Genomic DNA, 24,458 nt, shown 5'->3' with positions numbered 1-24,458 from the left:
ACAGAGGAGACTGAGCAGGTCAAACGTGTCAAAAGGGAAATGTCAACTGCCCCTGCCCCCCCGCCCGCCACCAGCTTTTTCAACTCCTGCCAACACATCGAGAGGTACCACAGGAGTGTCGTTTCTTGCTTAGGCTCAGCTGCCCATCAGCTTTATCGAGCCTTTTGTGCCTGCCAGGACCTGTATCATCTCTCCTAGGTATCTGCACCCTGCTAGAAAAATCCCCAGGGAGAAGCAAGGACATCTCAGAACCCAAGGACCCAGAGACTGCAGAAAGCCCAGAGCTCTGACACTCAGCTCCAAGAAAGCAGGCATTTTAATGCAAGTCAGTCTTGGGCCTGGTCACCAAGCAAGCAGCCTTCTATGCTGGGGACATGGGATAAAAACAAACAATTCCCACTTGACATGACCTCCCCCAGCTGTCAAATGGCAAACCTATCCTAGTCCCTGAGCACAAACTGTCCAGCTCCAGCTTCCTGCTTCTTTTCAGGCTTGGGGGTCCTGTCCTAGCCTCTCCTGAATGAAGCCAGGTACAAGCTGTCAGGCCAAAGCCAAGCCAAACCTGCTCCAGGGCAAGAATCTTCAAGCAGCATTTACACTTCATGTGAGTTAATATGCGGTTTACCTTGCCCACAAACATTTTCACTGAGAGCTTGTGCTAGGCCCTGGGCAGGGAAGAGCCAGCTAGAAGGAGTCCAGATGGCGGGTGGTAAGCATATATCAGGTGCAAAAATGACTGATTTCAACACACTGAATTAAAATTATTGAGGTCCATGTTAATAGTCAAAGGGGTGGAAAAAACAAAGCTCTTTAACAGAAAAAAATGCCAGACAATAAAGAGATGAAATGATAATGAGAAAATCACCACTATGCAAGCACAAATAAATGATTCATGGAGGCAAAGAGGTCGATGAATGTTTACAGCATTAAATATCTCTGTTGCTGAGAAGCCAGGACTATATAGCAAGATCCTGTCTCAAAATAAACAAAACAAAAAAGAAGGCACTCTTCCATCCCCAGAACCAAAATGGTGCTGCAGATTACCTGCCAATCACAAAGAGAACCATCTACTTTCACAAGGGCGCGATCTGGAGCCACCACCTTAGCCAAGGGACCAAACGGTCATCATTGTCGCTGAGACACCTGACGCTGTTTCGTCTGTGGTGCAATATGATGCACAGGACACTGCCTATGACAAGTTCTGGGCAAAATGCTTCAACTGAACCTAACTGAACCTGTGGACCTAATTTCCCATTTATAGAAAATACAAGAGTCGGGGAGCAAATTAAACAATACCAGAAGGAAACAATCAGAGAAATCCAGAACAAATGGCCAGGGCTTTCCCAAAAAACCACTGTCATGAGGTGCGGAAAACAGCAGTGGAGGGCCTGCCATGTGGTCCTGGAAAGAGATGGTGTAGTTCTAGTGACACAGGGAAGAGCCTTGAGAACACATTAGAAGTCAAGAGCTACAAGTAATTTGTTTGATGTGGTAAGAAAAAAAAGGGGGCCAGGGATTTAGCTCAGCAGCATAAGCACCTGCTTGGCAAGCATGAGGTCATGAGTTCAATCCCTCTTACCAAAAAAAATAAATAAATAAAAAGGTTAAGAAAAAGAGGAATTAAAACAGGCCCATATGTTCTGCTGTTGCTGGTGGAACTGAGTTAAGGTGGAGACTCTTGGAAGTGAGGTTGTCAGAAGCAAAGAAAATGACTCCTCTGTGACCTTTAATCCTTGATTGGTTTTAAAACTCCTGGTTAGCAGGACATACTTTGGGGTGTGTCTGGATAGTCCAGTAGAGCCATGACTTTGTGTACAACACATGGTTTTTAGGTCCTTCTTCTCTGGCACTGTTCCTTTACTATCTTTTCCAAATGCCCTGAAATAAATAGTTTTATTCTACGGCACCTCTGCCTTGGAGCCAGCCAATCATGGACTAGTAATTTTTTTTTTTTTTTGTACTGAGAATCAAACTCAGGACCTCACACTTGCCAGGCAAGCACTTGCCAATCATGAACTGAGCCCTCAAATCCATAAACAAAAAATTCTCTCTTTTAAGCTCTGGACATTGGTATTATGTCCTAGCACTATGAAAGATGACACATCCTCTAAATGCTCACAGGGGTGTCAGGCAGTGACCCAGAGAAGCCTGGGCCAGAAGCAAGGAATCAGAGCTGGAGAGACCCCTCTCCCATCACCTGCAGAGAGGGATGGCCGAAGCCTGGGAGACACAGAAGCGAGGACACACGACCTAGGAGGCACCAGGCCCTATGGAGAGAACCACTAACATAAAAGTCAACAAAGACAGGCATGACAGGCCCGCGCCTGGGCAGGAAGGTGGCTGAAGGGAAGAGGTGACACATGGGTGATCGCTGGAGCACTCATCAGAGTGGTCTCTGTCCAACTCCCACCATCATTGTTTAAAAATAATCATTAGGTTTTTGTTACATGTTTTTAAAAAGAGTTTTCCTATCTTTACGCCTTCACACCTCATTTCCAGGTTATTCCTCACTTTTCCTGCAAATATTCCTCTATCCATCCACTGTCCACCTGTCCTCTCTGGGTCCATCCACACCTAGTCCTCTATATGGACACCCAGGGAGACCTTTCAACATTCATGTGCATGGCAGCCCCAGAGAGCCAGGCCTGGGTTTGTATCACACCTGTGTTCCAGGATCAGCCCCTCCAAAGTTCACATGCTTAGCCAAGGGACCTCACTGTCCTGGACACCCAGCCATCACTGTCCCACAGAGGCCCTCCTGGTCCCTTGCTTCTTACCATCTTCCCTGCAAAGCTGACTTCCATGAAGGGGTCCACTAGGTTTTTCTTGTTACTGTCAAAGCCAAAGATCTGCTTCACGTTGTCCATCACGGCATCATCCACTGGGAAGAAAGACACACAAGTCACTGCCCACCTGCTGTCCCCACCAAATGTTTCTGTCACCAGGCAGCACTGGGGCTGTGTCCGTCCCTCAGCACGCAGGCCAGGTGCTCCTGGGAGGGAAGGTTCTGAGAGAAGCCACTGCTGAGCACCCTGGGCTGTGCCCTCACCCAGTCCCAGCAGCCAGCCCTAAGCGACTTCAGATCAGGTCTGCCAGGCACTGGCTGTGTACGCAACTGATCAGAAGTCTGCATCACCAAGAGCAGTGAACTATGCAGTCAAGCACTGCAGGTTTTTAGAATCGTAAGCCAGTTATTGGTGCCTGGTGGACAGTTTCCTTTAGCCATTAGCACCATGATTTCCCTGTACTTAACCAATAAGTCAATTCTCTCCTTTTAAAAAAAGGTTTTTAATCTGCTTCTTTAAATTACTACTTAATTGAATCAGCCAGACTGCTTATATATATATTTGTAGATACCTTAATTACGTGTACATTTATATTTATAAATGTTTATATGAACATGAATGAATGACAGAAGGAGCCAGTTAAAACTTTTACACTAGTCAACATCTACATGAATGGAAGAGGTAATGATTAGCAAATAGTTATACTACACTTATCCATTTACTTTGGTTTTATTTATATTTAAATAACACTGTAAAGAATTCAACACAGAAGGAATCCAATTCCTTTATATACTGAAGTCATTATCAAAGCAGAAACCCTCAAACAGCTTTCTGCAACACTTGTAAATAGGATCCAAGTTGCAAATGTTCTCACTGACTACTGGGAATGGGAACTGGTCTGATTATGCTAATGTGTGCTTTAAATTAGCAGCTTATAACAGGGTCCCTGGGGAGCCTTTAAACAGTAGGAAGGAGTGAGCCCTTTTCCAACCCAGGAATGATAGCTCTGCTGATGCTTATGGTTCTAGAATAGTCAGTATAACTCCCCTAGCAACCTGTCCTAAACACACAGAGTGAGGCCAATACCATGTCAGCGGTGGTGAGAACCACCTAAGAACCACTGGTGTTCCTAACAGGATGAGGAGATGGTCACAAGTCACATGGCCCCGTTTTTGGGACAGAGATGAGTTTCCCAGCGCATGGAACTTTCTGAGACCAGGACAGAGCCAGGCCAAGGAGGATGGTGGGCCACCATCATCCAGCATTCTTCATCTGGAAGACAATGGTCCCAGGAGTCCTTTGTGTAAATTCCCCCAACACCTGCTCTCCACGCACAATCTGCTGACCCCAGGCATCCTTATGGTGAAAGCAGCAACCAGGAACTCCACCCTGAGCAAGGCAGTGTCCTGAGGTGCAATCTCCTCAGTGAAAACCAAGAAAATGGATTCACAGAGTGGCTAAGGAGCCAGACCAAGTCTAGGGACACAAATGGAGCCGGGGGCTGTGGTCACTCTCAGGATGATGGATCTTTCTAACTCCACCGGCATCTACTACTTTCCATTCATTCTGATTGCTGGAATATTGCTCAATGAAGCCTGGAGCCGAATTTGCAGCACAAGGTGGGGGCGAGGTTAGAAAGGGTTTGAGCATCAGCTTGGCAAAATAGTGAAGGAAGAATTAACCAGTACTTATCTTGAATGAATGAATCCTCAAAGAGAAACCCAGACCAGGGGAAGACAGAGACAGCAGAAGGAAAGCCTTTCCCTCTCCCAGAAAGCTGAGCTCACCACGGAGCCCACCACAGCCTCGCCCAGCACCACCCTCCCAACAGCCTGGCCAGAGCTTTGGCAGGTCCCCCACCAAGAGGAGACACCCCACTTACTCTGAGGCAAGTCCTCAGCCCTGAAGACCTTCAGGCAGAAGTGAGCTCCTCGAAGGACCACACCTGTTGGCCTGAGCAGGTTGCTTTCAATGTCTTCCCTGTCTTCAGAGGGGTCTTTTCTCTCCAGCTACAAAGCAAACAACTCGGACTGCTTCTTGATTTCCATGTTTTACCTTCCTTTTCTAAGAGCGCCACCCTCCACACTCCCATGTTACATCACATTCCTCTCCCTCAAGTTCAGCCTGGCTCTTCTCAAACACACAAGACACTGAGAGTTCCCAGCTCTGAACACATCTCTCTTTTTTACCAACTCCAATTTGTAGCTTACTTACTGACAAATGAAGATAATAATGACTTATTCTTAGTCAATAAATATAAATCAGTTATAAGCAGGTTACAGTATATTGAGAATGACGTCGCTTTTGAAAATCCGAAAATGCACATACATATCCTTTGAGAAGGATATGGGACAAGATACTAATAATGGACTTCTCCAAGTGGTAGAAATACAGAAGATTCTATTTGTACGTCCTACAGTTCTAATAATTAGCAACTAGTCTTCTAAATCAGAAAAAAACAAACTGGGCTCCGGAGTTTGGCTGGTGACTCCACCTGCAGGAACTACACAAGGTGCCGTGGCAGTGACCAGGAGAGGGTACTCACAGGAGCTTCGTCTCCAGGTCCCAGTACGCACAAGCTGGCTTTCAGGTAGCCCCTCGCCCCAGCAGAGAAATCATCAGGGTCAGAGAGCAGCAGCCACTTCCTGAGATAAGCGTGTCCTAGAAGCAACAGTGTGCACTGGTGATCCCAGGATGGGAAACCCACCCACATCCAGGAAACCAGAATGGGCCACGTAGGCCACTGGAAGGAGGGCGCAAGAACCCTAGAACAGGTGGGTGGTGAAACCAGGAGCTCGTGACCAAAGATCTCCACAGCACGCCACAGTCACTCAATCAGGCTGTTTTCCTAAGAAGGTAGAAACTCAGTCACCCATAAATTATGCCATACTCTATAATTGGTAATTAAGTAAATACTCAAAGTTTTTTTAAAAATCTGTTGTCAGAATGTACTTTGAGTGTTTATGTGAGCAAGAAACATTAACAGAAATCTCCACAACAGGCTGTGAAAGTCAAACAAGTTGTATTTTCCACTTTGGAAAGTGACCAGTCCAGGTGGAACCTGGGAAAGGTAAAACCTTGGACTCATCACAAAAATGTTCTGCCCCTGCCCAAGGTAAATCTAGGTGCCAGTATTCCTCCACTGGACCTTGGAGATTTATCATCTCTGAGGCCTCCTGAGATGTATGTGAAGTTTTAAGGGCCTGCTTTGCATGGAGGGTGAATTCCTGCCGCCTCTTCCTCCAGGAACAAGCCCCACCTCTAAATTCTAACCCCCCAGGGAGGAAGATGAAGGCCCAAGCAGATGTCTCAAGGACCAACACGCAAGGATATGGCAAAGGGTGAGAACTCACGGGGCTCTCCGTAAATGGTGCCCACATCCATCTGAAATCAGACAGGAAAACAGAAATCAGACTCTTGCCACTGACGTGTTAAAGCATAGTGCACTACCTGAGTCCATTAAAAAGTCTCGTCTATGAAAACTGTTTCTCGTCTATGAAAACACAAGGAAAGCACAATACATGGTACACAGTTTGGGGAAGTATTTTTATGCATAAAAAAGTGGGGAGGAAATGTAAGTAAGCCATCTTTGGGTGGCAGAATGGAGTGCTTTTAATTTTTTCTTTCCTGTGTATTACAACTTTCTACAAAATACATAGGCTATCAAGATGTTGATGGTAAGGAATGCTGTGGGGTAGTGACGGGCCACGGAATAAACTGCCTCTCATTAACTTCCACTCTATTTTGCTATGAACCTAAAACTACCCAAAAACATAAAGTCTATTTTTAAATCATAAATTACTTTTATAATTTTTATTGTACCTGTTACTTTTACAGTTATTAGTACTTTTTTTGGTACCAGGGATTGAACTCATGACCTTGTGCTTACCAGGTAAGCGCTGAAGCCACTGAGCTAAATCCCAGCCCAGTTATTAGCACTCTTGCCTTATACGTTGATTACATTCATCATGGAGTTGGCACATGTATACTGCACATCTGAATTCTTTTTACTTCTCGCCCTCCCCATTCTAGATTCCATTCTCTAGATCCCACTCTCATTTGCGAAAACCAAAAATCTACCTTCCTGTTTCCTCCATCCATCCTTTATTTTCCCCCCTTAAATTATTTATACTTTAGGTTTCTCATGTAAGAGAAACCATGTGATGCTGGTGCTTGTTTGTCTAATTTATTTCACTTGACATTATGATTCCCAGGTGCACCTGCTGGAAGACAAAATAGGTAAAACCCTTGAAGATACAGGCACAGATATTCTGTGTAATGGGCTGAGTGCATCCTACAAGCTGAACTGCCTAGGCTGCTCTCTGTCCTGGGAAGCGACAATCAACTTCTAGGGACAAATAAGCAGATTAAGGTTAGGGGCTTTACTCTCCCAGGGGTCCACATCTGAATGCCACCCTGACCCATCGAGAAACTGAGGTCAGGGCAGAGAGCGCCAGGTCACACTGACCCCAGATGGCCAGGACTGGCATAGGGCTGCCTTCCCAGATGCAGGGACAAAGCGATAGCAAACAAAAGGGGCTTAATTCCCCTAATGGAAGTAGAGGAGGATTTAATTTTTGCCTTAGAAAACTTGTAAGTACTTTCGTCTCTTTGAAATATATCCATTTTTTAGAAACTAAATGAGTCTTTTGCCAACTATCTAATATGGGGCTGTCTTCCTCAAGGACCAGAGTGTCATCTCTCTGAAATGTAAAGATAAATAGTTCCTTACTGCTAGGAGAAAGCCCAACTGAAGTGAGCCTCTGCTCTGTACTGTCGAACTATCCTTGTCACAGAAACAGAAGTCTGACTGTTGTTTGTCCCCCGGGAAAAAGTAAATCAGCTATCATAAATGGTTCAGCAAGTTCCAACATGAACTCTTTGTGACCAATGGTGCTAGCTGGTCCTGTTACTTGAGTACTAGTTACCGGTTATCTCAAAAATATGTGCACAATGGGAAAGTTCACTGGCCACATTAAAATGTGAGATTTCTCACTGAGCAGAATGCCTGTGATGCACATCATATTATGACTGATGCTTATTCAATAATAAAAGTGTTTTATTTCTCTGCTACCTTTATAGAGAGATTTGCTCACATGGGAGATTTTCAAAAGGGTTTTTTTAGGGCAGGAGCTGAAATAACATTTTCCCAGCCCAGCTGAAGGTAAGTACTTTCACAGGATCTCTGGAGCGCCAGCCCAAGCGCACCATGCACAGAGCATCCAGGAGCACACAGAAGTGAGAACCAACTGCTCTCAGAGCAGGTGAGCAATTACCCGGAACTCTCCAATGAGGGCGTCCGTCCTGAGGGAACGGGAATCCACCACCTGGAGAAGATCATTGGAAACACACATTGACCAGTGAAATGTGCCCGGCAGGGTCCAGTCCAGCAGCTCTTCCGTCCCAAATAAGAATGGCCAACTACAGATACTCTACTCCAGAGACGGTCCTGAGCTATGTTTCATGCTCAGAGAAAGGAACAGACGCACACAGGAATTACGGGACATGTAAATAATCATGCATTCACACAGGGACAGGCAGGAATGGAGTCCAGCCAGCCTCGCACTCACATTTTTCACAACTTAGACCACATTATTCTCTGGGTGCTGATGGGAGAAAGCTGAGGCCCAGAGCCAGAAAACCTTGCCTAAAAGCAGACATTAGATGAAGGGGTTTAAGGACCCCTACCTGAAGCACTGGGGAGCACTGAGTAGCTGGGGACTGCCACCTTCCAGCAGAGCTGCTGTGGCATGTCCGTAACCAGCAGAACTGGACAGAGAGTTGTCTGCATGATTCAGGTGCCAGGGCTTAACGTATCTGTATATCACACACACGCACATGCACACATGCACGCACACACACATCTGTGTGTGCACACAGCCCACGGAGAATACTTGCGTGCTAAGACATACCGTGATAAAGATGGGCTCATCAAACAGGTCCGCAGGAGAGTCAAACAAGTTGAAGAAAAGACACTGTTGGTCCAGAGAAAGGGAGAGCAATCAGTGCCTGTGACCCTTGGGCCAGGCAATGGGGTGATCACTGCCCACAGTCCATCAGGCCTGGAGGTTGAGTTTATACAGAAAAGAGTGAGCTCGGCTTAGTGCTGAGCTCTGGGGGTTTGACATGGCCTGGGGCGCTCCACCCTGAGCTCACAAAGATTGTCATCGCAGGACAGTCCCGTGGGATGACAGGGCAGCAGGAGCATGGCAGACACATCTCCCAAGCCAAAGTCAGTGCCAAATGCACACTCAGATGAACCGCCAGGCCTTCCACGGTTCTGGCCCTAATGCCCAGTGTCTCGCACCTCATTAAAGACAGGGCTGTTTCCCTTGTGGATCCGAGTCCGCTTGGTCTGCCCAGCAGCTGTGACCTTGACCACAGGCTTGATGTTCACCCCTGGCAACTGGCGCCCCTCGATCACCTGGACTCTGATCTGAAAGCGAGGAGGGGACACGGGAAGGAAGAATGAGAAAGGGCTGGGCAGGCAGGAAGGACGGACCACGCACCGTCCACCCCAGGCGTCAGAAGACTGTCTCGCTGCTGGCTTTTGGGAAGACACAGGGACTATCTCACAGGGACTGTCTCGCTGCTGGCTTTTGGGAAGACAATTTAAAAAGTATTAGAAAGATTATTGTAAGAACGTAATTTCCCAAAGGAACTCTCCTGCACTTTGGTGGGAGTATAGACTGGTGCAACCACTGTGGAGGTCAGTCTGGAAGTTCCTCAAAAAGCTGGGATTGGAAGTCCCATTTGACGCAGCTATCCTACTTCTGGACATATTCCCAGAGGAACTGAAAACATCATACCACAGTGATGTATGTGCACCCATGTTTATAGCAGCACAACTTGTAATAGCTAGATCTTGGAAACAACGTAAGTGTACATCAACTGAGGAATGGATAAAAAAAGATGTGGTATTTTATACAATGGAGTACTACTCAGCTAAAAAGAATGATCACATTGAGATATTTACTAATAAATGGATGCAACTCAAAACCATACTCATAAGTAAAATAAACTCACATGTATAAATACCGTATAGTCTCCTTAGTGTAAGAAATGGTAAAAGTACATAAGATATAAAAAAACTTAATAAAGACAGTGAAAGGATAAGAATCTGCTTAAAGGGGAAAAAATAATATCTCATGGAAAATGGGGAAAAAGAAAAAGGAAGGGAAAAGAAAAAATATCTAAAATTATATAAACACGCTTAGGATAGCTAAGATGATTGTGCTACAAATTCTATAAGTTCTTGGAACAAAATAGTTAACATCCACAGGACTGGAACAACTGTGCATATTATTGTATGGTGATCTGAGGAACTCTTGGAAGATCATTATGTAAAATAACAACCCTAGTTATGCTCCTAACATCTTGTTTTGAAGGCCTATATTGTCAGTGTTCTGGGCTCTTTGTTATTATTTGTCTTTTTTGTTTTGTACTTTTCTAGGAATTTGTTTTGGTTTATTCTGTTTTTCCCTCTAATACAGAAAGGATAGGTATACATGTAGAGACTCATGCATGCATAGAACTTTTAAACAGTTTATGAGAATCGATAATATAATGCACAATGAAATGAATAGCTACTTTGAAGAAAAAGAGACATTAAGGTACCCAGTGCACATTCCATAGCATCATGATGTGAAATCCAGCAATACTATTATTCTTTGTTCAAAGTGATTTTAATCTGTTTTGTTTTGTTACATACATGAAGGCATGGACAGCTATTTGAAGAGAATGAGAGACATTACGGCAGCCACTGCTGACTTCCCTATTGTCTGGTCTTGAAGACCTAAAATACCTTCATCATCCTGTTCTGATCAGTTTTATACTATGTTGTTTTGTATGAATTTACTGTATGTGAAATATGGACAACTATTTGGAAGAAAACAAGGGACAATATGATAGACAGTGAAGAGCGCTGGTTGTCTTGTTTTGAAATGTGTCTCTTACATTGTTTTCTTATGATCTGCTTTATTATGTTTAATTTTACTCTTTAAAATAAAATTTTAAAAAGAGCATATTTTCCCACCCATGAGTTCGATCCCCAGTGCCAATAAATAAATAAATGCTCATGGAAAAAATAAGATGTTTACTAGTTCTATTTTCTAACGAACTACATTTGTTGACCAATTTCTTATTAAAATAGCATGCCATGACTGTAATCATTATGTGCTGTAAACACAGTAATAAAAAATTTGTAAACCAGGCCTGGTGGCGCTCGCCTATAATTCCAGCACTTGAGAGATTGAGGCAAAAGGATCACCATGAGTTCAAGGCCAGCCTGAACTACACAGCAAGACCTTGCCTCAAAAGAGAGAGAGAGAAGAAAAAATATCACACTGTGGAAGCATATATTATTAATAATAGGAGAGTGAGCGAGCCTGTTTTCATCCAGTTCTGGAGTTTGCACCCAGGGGCTAGACCCTTTATCTACAGCCATTTTTTGTTTTTTGAGACAAGGTCTCAGTAACTCACTAAGCTGTCCAGGCAGGGCTCACGCCTGCAGCCCTTTGCCTCAGCCTCCCAGAGTGCTGGGGTTCCAGGGCTGCCCACCATGCCCGAAGGCTGGGTGATTTTTAGTCTCTTCATTTGGTTGCATTTTCCAATTTTTCTACAATAAACCACATGTTGCTTTTTTTAAAGAGAAAAAAAAGCAATAAAACTATGCCCTGGGAATAATATTATGGGAGCTGGAAATCTGTTGCTGAGGTGAACATAGTGGTTATAATAGAGATTTTTTTTTTTGGCTTAACTTACCATGGCTTAACACTGGAATATAGTTTTATGATTTGCTGCACTTAATAAATAGAGATTTAAGTTTCATGTTTTTAACTTTAAAGGAAGTTCTGAAGAGTTCAATATCGTAAGTCCAACTACATCGAAATGGAAACGTCTACAGAATAACCAAAGGCCCCAAATCAAAAGGCAAGTAAAATGGGATTGATTTTGAATAAAAATATGTCACAAAGTTAATATGAATAGTTATATTCTGAGAAGAGATTGAACAAACTCAGATTCTACATCGCTGTAGGAAAATGCACGGGTATAAGCAGGGGTGTAGATACCAGAGGAGCAGGATGCTCAGCAGACTCCCTGGATTGATTTAGGGGTCTTGTTACAAGGCAGATCCCCCTTCTGCAGAGCTGTGGTGGGTCGGAGAGTCTCCATTACTAAGAACAACTCTGGTGACGTGGTGACACAGCCTGGGACACAGACCACACAGTCAACAGCAGGGAACAGCTATGAAGTTGGATGCTGGGATGCTGGAAAGCAACAGGAAAGAGGCAGAGCCATGTTCGCTCTGGAGGGTTTTTAAAGAGCAAAACACTGGGATGGAGCAGAGGCTTCTTCTGAGACCCCAGGACACAAAGTCCCCATTCAAGAAGCTGCTCAGAACCCAGAGAAAGGATGAATTTCCACTACGATGGCCCTGGCGACACAGGTACATTTTCCCTAACGCTGGACAGACAGGGTGCCCGGCACTAGCAGCTGTGGGCGGACTAAGGAGGAGGCAGAGCTCGGTCACCTGGAAGTCCTGCGGCTTGTCTGACAGCAGCTTTTTGGGTGCGGGTGTGCTTCTCTTTCTTTTGCTCCCAGGGTGGTAAGGAGGAGGATGGGAAGGTGGCTTCTTGGGGGTGGCAGGAGCCCCGGGTCCCGGTGCACCACTCGGATCCAGGAACGGCTCTGCTTCGTCTCCTGTGAGCCCCTGGTCCTCAGTATCTTCTTCTCCTCCTGTGTCTGTGAGGACAGGCCCAGTAAGGATGGAGTCCCTCTAACCCTGCTCTTGGGACCCAGCACAGCAGAGGGTGGACCCCTGAAGCATGCGTGCCAGGACCCAGCCTCCCACCTCCCACCCCCTCCTTTCCCCATTGTGAGCCATGATGGATCAGCCAGAAAGAAGAGCAGCTTCCAGGAGCTGAAGTGTGAGGCCAGTCAGTCCAGTTAGTCAACAGGAGGAAGACAGAATGGCCCTGACCACCCCGTTCCCTGGCCCAGCAGCATGAGTCCTCCGGGCCACCTCATCCCACTCCAGTGGGCTGACAGTGGGACCAGGTGAGACGGTTACGGGTGGTGGGGTCTGGGATGGGGCAGCCTGGCCCGCGTCTCACCCGTGGGGGCCAGCCACTTCTTTCCAGAGTATCTCGTGTCCACGGTGCTGTCACTGAGCAGGGACCAAGTCTCTGCCCGGCTCTGTCCCCCACCTGGCATGTGGGCAGGGCACAGTCCCAGGGGAAGGGGTGGGAGGGAGCTAGGGTGAGGGAAACCCACCTACTGCACCCTCAGCCCTAACCCTGTTTCCCCAACCCCGTGCAGAGCTCCAAAAGAGCTACAGGGTCTGTCTGGGGCTAACTCTCCTCCCCACCTTTCTGCGGGACTGGGAAGTGGCCCTGATTGGTCTGTCACCCCATTTTAGTGTGGTCCCAGAGCATTTGGGGCCTTTGGCCAACAGGAACACCCCACCTTCTTCCCCAGAACTTGCTCCAGCTCCAGGCAGCTGGGCGTGTTCCAGGTGACCCCAGTCCAGAATGAGCTCCCACCTCTAAACTCGGACATGGCTGAACCTTAACAAGATGGCTTCCTTGCCTCTTTCTTCAGGGCCCCCACTAAGTGAGCCTCCAAGACCGGCATAGAGCACCTCATAGGGCTGCTGGGGTGTTTCACATTGTGTTGTTTCTAGCCCCTTTCTCATGGGAGAAACTCTAAAATCTCCCCCATGGGCAAATGCCCATTGGCCCACTCACCCTAGCTAGACCTTACAGAGACTACACCATCCCTGGCAAGCCATCCTCCTGGCCCGGGTCCTCGGCTGACAGGCCCAGAAGAGCACCTGAAGAGAACTAAGGCAGGCACCAGGCTTGACTAATTCAGTCTGCTCATTTCATAAATGATAATCTGTAAGCCCAGAGAGCGAGAATGACAAGCCCAAAATCACATGGCTACTTAGCGTCAGGGCAAGCCTGGAACTCACAGCCTCTGATTTAGCCCAGAGCCCTGTCAAGGAAAAAACTAGCTCTATGGCCACGTGTCATCATTAAAAGCCTGCTGGGTGCCGCAGCAGAGGAACATGAGGCTCTGGGGCAAACCCCACCTGTCACACACCTCCTGGGGCTGTGCAGTTCAGGGAGCCTGGCTGGGGACCGGGGCTGGGAGTGGGCCACCCAGGATACCCAACCACCACCACCCAAATCTCTTCTCCATGCCAGGGCAGCTCCAGCCTGGAGCAGGGTGAAGCCTGGGAGGAGGCCTCATGCAGCCCCAGTCCCAGCTTGGGGACTAGTTATTCTTTCTGGGGGGTCCTGCTGCGCTGAGGTGGGCTCCTCACCAGCTACAACGTCCAGTTCAGGCACTGTTGGGGAGGGCTCCAGAGAAGCAGGGGACGGGAACATGGGTACAGCTCCGGGAAGCGGCGTGTAGGACACCTGCAAGACTAGGGAGGCCTGGAAGAGATGGTGTGGGTGGCAGGTGAGTGTGCTGACCCCAGGTCACTGCTCCCCAGCATCCCCCTCACAGAACGTGGTTCTGACAAGGGCCCAGAGACCCGTGTGCATAGTCATACACTTAAGGACAGACTCTGAGGTCACCCAGGAGCTAAGTGACTTTTGGTGAGATCTGTGACCTCCATATTCCTCAGTTTCCTTATCTGTAAAAGGAATTGCAATTGCAATAACACCGTTCTCATAGGACCAGCCTAGGATGAAATCAAAATCAGAAACCCAACCTCTCCTGCAGGGTTTCTGAAGTCTCAGGAACACATCTTCTCAGCCGCTTTGCTTTGCTGAGAACCTTCTCCCTTGTCCACAGCCAGATCAGCTTTGCACAGCTCTGCTCAGGCCCCAGCCAGCTCTGAGAGGGGCTCAGGTGCCTGTCACCTTGCTGAGCCTCTTCTCCCCCAGAAGCACCCCTGGCCCACCACATTCACAGCCAGGAGCACAGGGAGTGACTGGAGGTACCTGGGCTCCCACCCAGACCCCCGCCCAGAGACCTGCACTGCTCACAGGGACCTCAGCAAGCCTCCATCCTCACAGTCCCAGGACTGCAGGGGCTGGCAGAGCCTCTCCGGGTGCCACTAGCCTGGCAAGCCTCCCAGACAACCCTTGGTCTTAATCCAAGTAACACTCTATTTAAGAAAATTTGGAAGTTGAGTACAGTGGTGCACCATAATCTCAGCACTCTGGGAGACGGGCAAGACCAACTCAAGCCCTGAATGAAGATGAAAAAGAAGAAAAGAAAATTTTCAAAGTATAAAAACCTTAAAGAAACATAATTCAAAAGAAGAAACTTATTCCTAACATCTCCACGTCGTCACACACTGATATAATTCTTCCAATATTTTTAAACAAAAAAATGAATAGCTCTACTGTATAAAAATGTCTTTCTTCTCCTTAGAAGCTAAGTGTCGCTCCCGGATTGAGAAAACCCTCTGTAAATGTTTACTGATGCATAACTCCATGGCTCTAGCACAGAACGTTGAGCCTCTCTCCGGAGTAATGTCTGGGATGTCCAGGGACGTCCTGGAGAGGAACAGCCAGGCTTATGGAGGGCAGAACGTGAGGGGAAAGGGGCTCTGGACCTCCACAGCCGGCCTTGCAGGTCCCTGAACTACCACTAGAGGTCGCCAAGTGAGCGACCGGCTCCTGCACCTTGACTCCTGCTGCGCTTGGAATGGAGAAAAGCCTTCGTGGGTCCCACCCAGATCCACACCCGACCCCTGGAGAGGCCGCTTCAGTGGGCCTGGGCCCTGTGTTTCTAACAACTCTCCTAGGGGTGGGTTTCCCTTTACTTCATCAAAAGGCTTGTGAATTCTGCAAAAATGACTAATTTCAGCGTGAAGTCAGGGAAATAAAACGAGCCTGAATTGTCTTTTTGTCCTAGAAAGCAAGAAAATGCTTAGTGAGTGATAGAAACATGTTAAAGGGACACAGAAGTCTGCATTCAGGAGCTTCCACAGGCCAAATCTGGGGCAATTTGTACATGAAAATCAATAATAATAATAACATTAAGCCACTGACTAAAACAGAAATACATGAATCAATAATGAAATAAGGAAGAAAGCTTTCCAGTACAGTGGAATGCCAACTGATGAATGAAGGACAGTAACTGATTTAGAATATCAACACTTAGTAACCAGCCAAGCAATGATAAACTCAACCAATAAACAACAATGAAACCCAGGATCACAGAAAAAAAAATTTTTTAAACCAAAACTAAAATGGAATCCTAAGGACAAAACAGGGTTGTAATTTTGCAACAGCACCTTCCTTATAGGACCAAGAAACAGGGTACTTAGAATGACACAAAGTGCCTCCCCACAAAATTCCTACTTATAGAAAGTGGTGTAGATGGGAAATTTGTGGGAAATACAGCAAATCTAGTTTCACTGCGTGATCAAGGGTAATAGTGCAGGAAGAAAACAAATCAAAGTCACATCGCTTGCTAAAGTGACCAGCATCATTTCCGTTCACACAAAGATGCACAACTTAAATTGTGCACAAGGCAACATCACACAACCCAAACCAAAGGACATTCTATGAAATAATTTGCCATATACCTTCAAAAATGTCAAGACTATATAAGGTTATAAAAATCAAAGAAAGACTGAGGAATTATCTCAGATGGGAGAACACTGAAGAGACAGAAAAACTGAACCCGAAACATGATCTCTGATTAGATCTTTTTGCTATGAATCACAATGTCCAAAAGAAAAAGAAAAAGAAAGATAAGCCAAGCGCGGTGGTCCATGCTGGTCATTCCAACTACTTGGGAGGCTGAGGCAGAAAGATTACAAGTTCAAGCCAGTCTGGACAATTTAAGAATATCAAGTAAATAAGAATTTACTTCAAAATAAGAAAATGAAAAACGGGCTGGGATGTAGCTGACTATTCTCTGGGTTTAATTACCAGAACGACAAAAAGGAAACACTGATCAACCTCCAGGGGAGGTCTGTGGATTACAGGCAGTGCTGTATCAGGCCATCGTCCTTATTTTGAAGGCTGTCCCATGGCTGCATAGAAGAAAGTCCTTAATCAGAGGGAGACACACACTAAAGTTTAGAATGACGAGCCAGGAGGTTGGCAACTTAGTCTCAGACAATTTAAGACAGAATATTCTCTGTGTCACTCTTGACAACTTTTCTCTAAATCTCAAATTACTTCAAATTAAAGGTTTCAAAAGGCTGAAAAATCTGCTTCTGCCTTAACCTCCCTCAGGGAGACAATAAAACCTTAACCACTCCCCCTCCCTGAGGAGTACCCAGAGTCAGAAGAGCTTCGTCATTTGCAGGCACAGTGCAAAATAAAAATAAGAAGCCTCTTATTCAAAAATGACTAAGCATTTGGAGATGGTAATGGTAGAGAAGCTGATCCCGCCCAGGGCTCTTCTGAGCGTGCAACTGCCCGTGAGGCCAGGTGTGTGTTTCTCGGCTCAGCCCAGCTCAGGCCTACATCAGAAGGACAGAGCTTGGGGACCCCGCCAGACATGTCTGGGCTGACCCATGCCTTCATGAATTTTCGTACTTCATAAATTTTTTCTTTGCAAACACACATGTAAGGAATCTGCTAGGAGCCAAACACTGGTCACGCTACAGGGGTCCTCCCACGAATGGAACAAACGCTCCTGCCTATGGAACTGACATCTCAACAGAGGAGACAGACAGGAAACAATGACCACAAAGACAAGAAAATGTATCAAGGAGAAAGGAGCAGGGGAGCAGGAGGTGTTAAATCACGTGATCTCGTGGACCCCGGTGAGATGATGTGAGTTAAGCAAAAACTTGAGAGGGTCGCAGTGTGGCTGCCCTCAGGACGCTGACAGTGGAGCAGATCCCACAGAAGAGCAGCCAGCCCTGCCCACCTCTTCCGCACCTATCTATGCCCTCCGCACCATGGTGGCTGCTCCACACCACCTCTGCAGAGGGGGCTGCAGGAACGTCACTGCTCCACCCATGGCCTGGTGCCAGCACCTCACAAGGGGCCCCAGCAGCAGCCTTCTGCAAGAAGCAGGAAGGGTGGTAGCCCTGGAATCTTTGACCACCCACACAGCCCTTCCTGGGATTTCCTAAGCACCAGACACACTGGGATTCCAAGGATCCAAATGAGATTTCCAGCCCAGATCAAGGTCTATCTTCTATAAGGTCAAATCCACAGGGACTTTAAAGGATCTGGAACCCAGGATGTAGAACCAATCTTGCCAGAAAGGGTCAGCCTCTGGGGACTCATGCTCCTCATGCTGTAGGAACAGGGGCATTTAATTCTGGAGACCACTAGCTCTCCTGAGATCTAAAGGGGAAGAGGGCATGTCTATGTGTCCACCCAGGGTCAGGATCCTCCCTCCAATGATATTAAACTCATCTCTCATGTCCTTCGCTGGACAACCTGAGCTGATTTTCTTCCTATGAGACACAAGCACCATGTTCTCCCAGACCACAAGGCCCTGGCCTAGCGTCTCCTATGGGACACTCTTAAGGCCCTCCACATGAAGGTACCCACCGGACAACCCACTTCCTCAGGTCTCCAGTCCTGCCAGCACTAGGACTTGAGGCCCGTATCAGTCAATCACATGTCCACCAAAACACAATCCCTGGGATCAAGGTAATGGCAGTCACCCAAGTCCACAGCCAATAGTATCAGCAGATCGCTGGAGGTTTCTGAATGGCTCCCAGGCTAAGAGGGTTTAGGAAAACAAAAGCAGAAGCCACCTGCCAGCCCCTCCCAGACCCCTCCCAGGCTCCCACAGGTTATGTGACCGGGCTCGGGCTACAGGTTGCTGACCATGTTCTACTGTGGTCAGCATTCGTGTTTTCACTAATGAAGGCATTTTGTTCTTAAAAGGCATTTGTACCAGATATCATAAAAAAGTGTGGTGCATGTTTAGATTTTTAAAATTCATTACAGTAAAAGACACATGGCTATTAACAGACCTCAAATTATTCCCATGCACTTCCAAAACCTTTAGCCCACTATTCGTGTCACTTTGTGAAGGAGTTCTGAAAGTTCTCTTTCCTAAGTGTCTTCCTTTAGATGTGCTGTCATGGCTATCTCAATATTCAAAATGTTTACCTTTCAAGGTCATTTTGACTTCGGGGAAGAGCCAGAAGCTGTAAAGTTGTAAATAAGGTAGATGAGGACACATGATGTTTTTACAAGCCTGCCTTTCCACTGGATGGCATTCAATAGTGGCATTCTCTGCATTTTTTTCATCACAAATTGTACAACACAGAAGAGGACTTCCAAAACTGCTTCAGAAAGTGTCAAGAAGGATAAGGATTTTGAGAATAAGGGGGAGTACTTCTGACAGCAATGAATGAATGAATGTGACTTTTACTGTAATAATTCTAAATTTCGATAGCACTGCATACGTTCTTTCCTATGTGTGTACCCAGCATCCTTGGTGGCCTGGAGCTTCCTCCAGGACAGGGCGGCATATTCTCCATCAATTCAAAAGCGGCCCGGGTGGCTTTGACCTCACTCAGTGGCCCAATACGCCACGCCTGGAGGACCTGGAGGAGAATATTAAGCAGTAGACACGAGGAGCCCGAAGCCCAGCCTGGTCTCTCCGCACACTTCCTTCTCAGTCAATTCCACGAGCCCTGAATTTACTTCTCTCCTTCCTCCTCAGGTTCCTTTGGCCCTTGAGGCAATATGAACTACCACTAGATGGGATGCTCTATTCAATGGACCTGGCCCAGAAATTGGGCCTTGTAAGTAGTGAGCACCCTTATCTTCTCTGTCTTTCTGTTTCTTCTGAGCACAGCCCCAGCTCTGTGCTTCCCCCTACAGCACAAACAAACAGCCTTCGTGCTAGACAAGAAGCTCTAGCTGAGAGGTTCTTATGACCTGTCTGGTGCTGCCCTGTGACTTCAGGGCTGTCACAGGTACTTGATGCTGGCCTTGGGCCGTGTCCACAGGTGAGGACCCTCTCCCCGTCCATGCCCAGCTGGGAGGCTCACTGAGCAGGACCTCCTCCCCCATCCATCACTTCCTGGTTCTGATGACCACTTCTGGAGACATGGAAAGAACTGTCAACCTCTGGCTGGGGATTTAGCTCAGTGGCATAAGCACCTGCCTCACAAGTGTGTGGTCGTGAGTTCGATCCCTGGTACTGATAAAAAAGAAAAAGACAAAAAAAAAAAAAAACCTGTCAGCCTCTGCAGACAGCCAGGGAAGAGAAGGCAGCAGCTCCTACTAGAGTGTGGGCACAAGAGGGACAGGACTGATGCTCAGCCCCGTGAACAGGAACTAGGTATAGAAGGCTCAGGGGCTGGGTGAGACTTTGAGCTTAGAGAGGAACACGTGCAGGGAACACCAGTGTTGTAGACGTAAGGATGGGGAGGAGATCGGTCAGTGTCTCAGCAAGGAAGTGAGAAACCACAGCGCAAGCTTTGAGATCTTGTCCTGAAGTGCGGAAGAAAAACACCATCAAGTCACTGATTCCAAGAACTTCTCTGCAGCTGACTTGATGCCCAGGATGCCTCCAGCTGGGTGTTTCTAGGACCCTTTTCAGAATCTCCCGTACGGGAAATTTCAGGGGTCCTTCACATTCTAACTATGGGCAGCTTAAAGGAAAAATAAGAGGGGATTCAAAAGGCATTTGAGACAGACTCTAAGACCCCTAGACTGTCCTACAGTGAGCACGGTCTGAGACAGGAATTCTGGTGGGAAGTGACACCTCCCTTCAAGGAAATGACCCAGCCATCACTGGCCTAAGACTACCTGGGGTCACACTCCAGCATCAGGAGGTCAGCAGGAGGAGCCCATCTGAATCCCTCCACCCTGAGAATTTGGGGATACACCTCCGGATCAGGTTCCCTCCCCCTCCTCAGGTCTTTGTGCCCAGTATGGTTCCATTCCACATGGCTCAGATGGACCTCTTACAAAAACCTCTTTTTTTTTTCTTTTGGTGGCACTGGGAATTGAACTCAGGGCTTTGTGCTTGCCAGGCAGGCACTTATGCCACTGAGCTATATCCCCAACCCCAGACTGGCCACTTAAAGACTCATCCAAACAGTCAAGGGCCCACCTCCTCTCGTCCTATCCCCCACAAACACACTCAACCTTTCTAAGAGCACTCAGGGCCCAGAACCTCTCAGGCCTCGCTGGGAGGAAGTGTTTCCGGATCAATAATTCTCCCCCAGCGCCTAAGGTCAGGAATTCTAGTGCCTAGGAAGAAAGAGCCTTGCAGGGTATATTTAGCTCACTATAAATAGGCCAGACATGAGCGCTGAGAACTGACTGCTTGGATTTGGGAAGGCTGGGAGAGGGACAGGAAGGCCAATGGAGGAAAAGGAAAGGGTCTGACAGGTCCGGGTGGACAAGGAAGGCAGTCTATCTCCCTCCCTTTGTAATCTGTGACGTTAATGACTCAGTTCCCATTCTAGAGAATGGGCTCGGGCAGTGAGGAAAGGAAGTCCTCCAAGGAGACTGTGGAAGCCATAACTAAGGCTGACTGAAAAATTGGGGACAGCGGGCAGCCAGGTGGCGGGACAAGACCAAAAGGCAGGCATGATATAATGAGCCCTGCAGGGGGCCACACTCCCTACCCTTCTGGTAGCCTGAGGTTTGGTCAGGGAGGGTAGGCTTAGCTTCTAGAAGCCAGACTTTGACACATCTTTGGGGTCAGAACATCAAGGCCAGGGTTCTGGGGCATCAGGCAAGGTCTCAGACACAAAACTGGCTGAATGCAGGGAGCAATGGGTACTTACCCCAGTGGGCTGCTGTTTGGTGTCCAGCAGGGGGGCATTGAAGCTGGCCGACAAACTGGGAGTAGCGAGGACCTCCCGGAGTGGGACCTTGGCTTCCCCCAGGAACCTGAGAGGATTGAGAAGTCAGATGGAGAAAACTAGCCTAATGCACCCTGGCTCTTCTCCCATCAGACCCCTCACTCCCACCATGTCACAAAAAAAGCTGAGCCTAGACCACCAGGCAGCTGGAGCCCTTCTAGACCTCCACCATGCCAGTCACCTCCAGGCACCGTCCCAGAAAGCCAGGCTCCTAGAAAACACCTGGACATAAAACAGGGCTGAAAGATACCTACTGCTCCCCAAGGCCAACCTTGGCCTCCTTCTTCCCCATCCCACAGGCTCCCCTGGCTCCTCAGGTGTAAGACCTTATGGCTTGTGTCCCATACAAAGCTTTATGTGGGGCTTTTGCAGAGCTGTCTGAATCTAGAGCGTGCATTGCTGGAACTGATTCATGGTGCAATGCTAGAATCAAGGGCACTAGGATTAAGGGTATAAACACCCACCCTAAGTAGCCTGGATAACATGAAAAGGGCAGAAAGATGTTGTTAATGTCCCTTCTTGTTTGCTCTTGCTGTCTTCTACTTCCCAAGAACTGGTTCTCCTCTGTGATGCCCCTCTGCCAAGCTACCCTGCTTAGGAGCCAGCCGATTATGAACTGAAACCTCTACAAACTGTAAGCTAAACCTTTCCTCCTTTAACTCTGGGTGTTGCCTATTTGGTCTCAGCAATGAAAGAAGTAACTAAGACAACCTGCACTGCTCCTGAGCTCAGCAGTTCCTATAACCCACATCCACATACACTATCCACGATGTTTCCCGAGACCCAGCTGCACTGATTATGAATGAACACAGGACACTGGGGCTAAGGACACAGGATGGTCAACAGCACTCAGAGCGGGGCACACTTCTCACTGATGGGCCCCAGAGAAAGAGTGGGCCACCACACAATGGGCCTACAGGGCCAAAGAATCCGAGCAGTAAGTTGTGTTCCTTAAGCTGAGGAATGGGTACACGGTGTCCTCTGTGCCTCTGCAGTGGCAGCAGCAAGCCATGGCAGCACAGGGCCTGCATAACTAGAGCCTGTCGGCTGCTGTGAGCATCCCGCTCTGCTTCCTCCCCCGGGAACCAGGCCCGCCCTGCACAGTGCTCAGGCCTTGAAGCCTCCTTAGCCTGATGAACAGCCGCAGGAAGACACTCATGCTTGCTTCCCCAAACCTGGTATCTAGGTTAATCCTTTTTCTGCCTCTGTCTCAATTGACTTAAATATGAAATAAAACCACCATCTCAACATAATCAGCTGATTTTGAAAACTGGCTCCTCACAATGAGATGTCACTTGGTACTCTTAGGATGACTTATATAAAGAGCCAGAACAACAAGTGCTGGCTAAAATGCTGATGAACTGGAACCCCTGTGCACTGCTGGTAGCAGTGGGAAACAGGGTAGCCTCTATAGAAAACAGTAGGGAAGATCCTTTAAAAAGTTAAAACAGCTGGGCGTGGTGGCGCACTCCTGTAATCTCAGCACTCAGGAGGCTGAGGCAGGAGGATCGTTGCAAGTTTGAGACCACCCTGGACTACAAAGTGAGCCCAAGGTCAGCCTGAACCACATAGCAAGACCCTGTCTCAAAAACAAATAAATAATAAAAAATAAATTTAAAAAAAGTTAAAACAAAGCCGAGCTTTGTGGTATATGCCTGTAATCCCAGAACTCTGGGGGACTGTGGTAGGAGGATTCCAAGTTCAGGCCCAATTTAGTTAGACCCTGTCTCCAAATTTAAAAAGGTAAATAAATAAAAGATTAAGGAATTACCTTGGTGCATAAAGAAATTATATAGACATATGGATATATCCAAAAGAATTGAAATCAGGGTCTCTGATGTTTGCATACCAATGTTCACAGCATTATTCACAATAGTTAAGGGTAGTTATTACGTCGAGATTATCTTGTGGTGAAACACTATTTTGCTTAAATGGCTATGTTTTGACCTGCGCTGTTTTGTTGTTATGCCCTCTTCTTTTTTTTTATCTCAATCTCCTTTTTATTATCTACTTTTTCATTTTTATCCTTTTAATTAAGGGAAAAATAAAAAATAGCAGGATATATTATAGTAACCCACTTTGATTTCCTATTAACTTGATTTGAAACTCTGTATTGCTCTCACCATCTTGTTTTGACTGATTTTCCTCTATTCTGTTATGCTTGATAGTACCAAGTTTGAAAGTATAAGCAACAACTATGAAGACAATAAGATTCATTGTGACGCCCATTCTGGTTGACTATTATCTTCTTTTGAAGTCCTCTAATGTCTCCAATGTTTTGGTTTTATTGGTCTTATTCTTTACTGTTTTGTACAATTTATTATAACTGATGATATAGGCAATTCTTTTTAAGATAACAAGAGGCATAATGGTAACCATTATTGATCACCTTATATTTTGTTTTTACATTATGTATTATGTCCATCCTTTTGATTTGACTCTGTCCTGGCATGCCACATTTGGTTTTACTTTCTTCAAAAAAAAAGTAGTAAGAACTGTGGGAGTAATAAAACCCAAAATGTGTAAGTGTCATTGTACAAAAGAAAGGACAAGAAACTTCTCTAAAAGGTATAACTGCATATATATTTAAGTGTGTAAGATAGATAACCATATTACTGAGTTTTGTTGGATCACTGAACAAAACTGTTTGCGATCTCACTGTTTGAAAGTCCCCTCTATATGCTTTAATTTTGTAACTTCAACAACTATTTCTAAGATGACAATATGTAATTAGTGATTTCCTACTGTTTACTTTTTCTGAAATTCTATATAACTTGTACCCTTTTTCTGTTTTTTTTTTCCTTTTTTCTCCTTAAATAAAATTTTTAAAAAAATAGTTAAGGGTAGAAGCAACCCAAATTGAATGACAGATAAACATTTTGTGATACTGC

The 24,458-nt window shown here is 46.6% G+C and overlaps 1 protein-coding gene across 24 annotated transcripts in view; it reads right to left on the bottom strand.

Annotated features, from left to right (window-relative positions):
- The window catches only part of Dysf (dysferlin), a 210,458-nt gene that overhangs the window by 140,217 nt on the left and 45,783 nt on the right, over nucleotides 1–24,458 (bottom strand). For 14 of the 24 annotated variants that reach the window (XM_063229580.1, XM_003469012.5, XM_003469011.5 and 11 more), the window contains exons 4-14: nucleotides 21,490–21,595; nucleotides 14,116–14,230; nucleotides 12,902–12,994; nucleotides 12,319–12,530; nucleotides 9,094–9,222; nucleotides 8,699–8,761; nucleotides 8,063–8,113; nucleotides 6,140–6,170; nucleotides 5,332–5,447; nucleotides 4,669–4,795; nucleotides 2,778–2,881 (exon numbers count right to left, since the gene is read on the bottom strand). In XM_063229580.1, coding sequence (XP_063085650.1) covers nucleotides 2,778–2,881; nucleotides 4,669–4,795; nucleotides 5,332–5,447; nucleotides 6,140–6,170; nucleotides 8,063–8,113; nucleotides 8,699–8,761; nucleotides 9,094–9,222; nucleotides 12,319–12,530; nucleotides 12,902–12,994; nucleotides 14,116–14,230; nucleotides 21,490–21,595 — 1,147 coding nt within the window. The remainder of the gene's footprint in view (nucleotides 1–2,777; nucleotides 2,882–4,668; nucleotides 4,796–5,331; nucleotides 5,448–6,139; nucleotides 6,171–8,062; nucleotides 8,114–8,698; nucleotides 8,762–9,093; nucleotides 9,223–12,318; nucleotides 12,531–12,901; nucleotides 12,995–14,115; nucleotides 14,231–21,489; nucleotides 21,596–24,458) is intronic. The other 10 variants (XM_023564790.2, XM_003469010.5, XM_003469009.5 and 7 more) reach the window with 1 other exon arrangement.

Source organism: Cavia porcellus, unplaced genomic scaffold (assembly GCF_034190915.1).
Source record: "Cavia porcellus strain 051 isolate PalLab524CR breed Dunkin Hartley unplaced genomic scaffold, mCavPor4.1 scaffold_18, whole genome shotgun sequence".
Lineage (NCBI taxonomy): Eukaryota > Metazoa > Chordata > Mammalia > Rodentia > Caviidae > Cavia > Cavia porcellus.
This window is presented reverse-complemented; position numbering and strand designations above follow the sequence as displayed.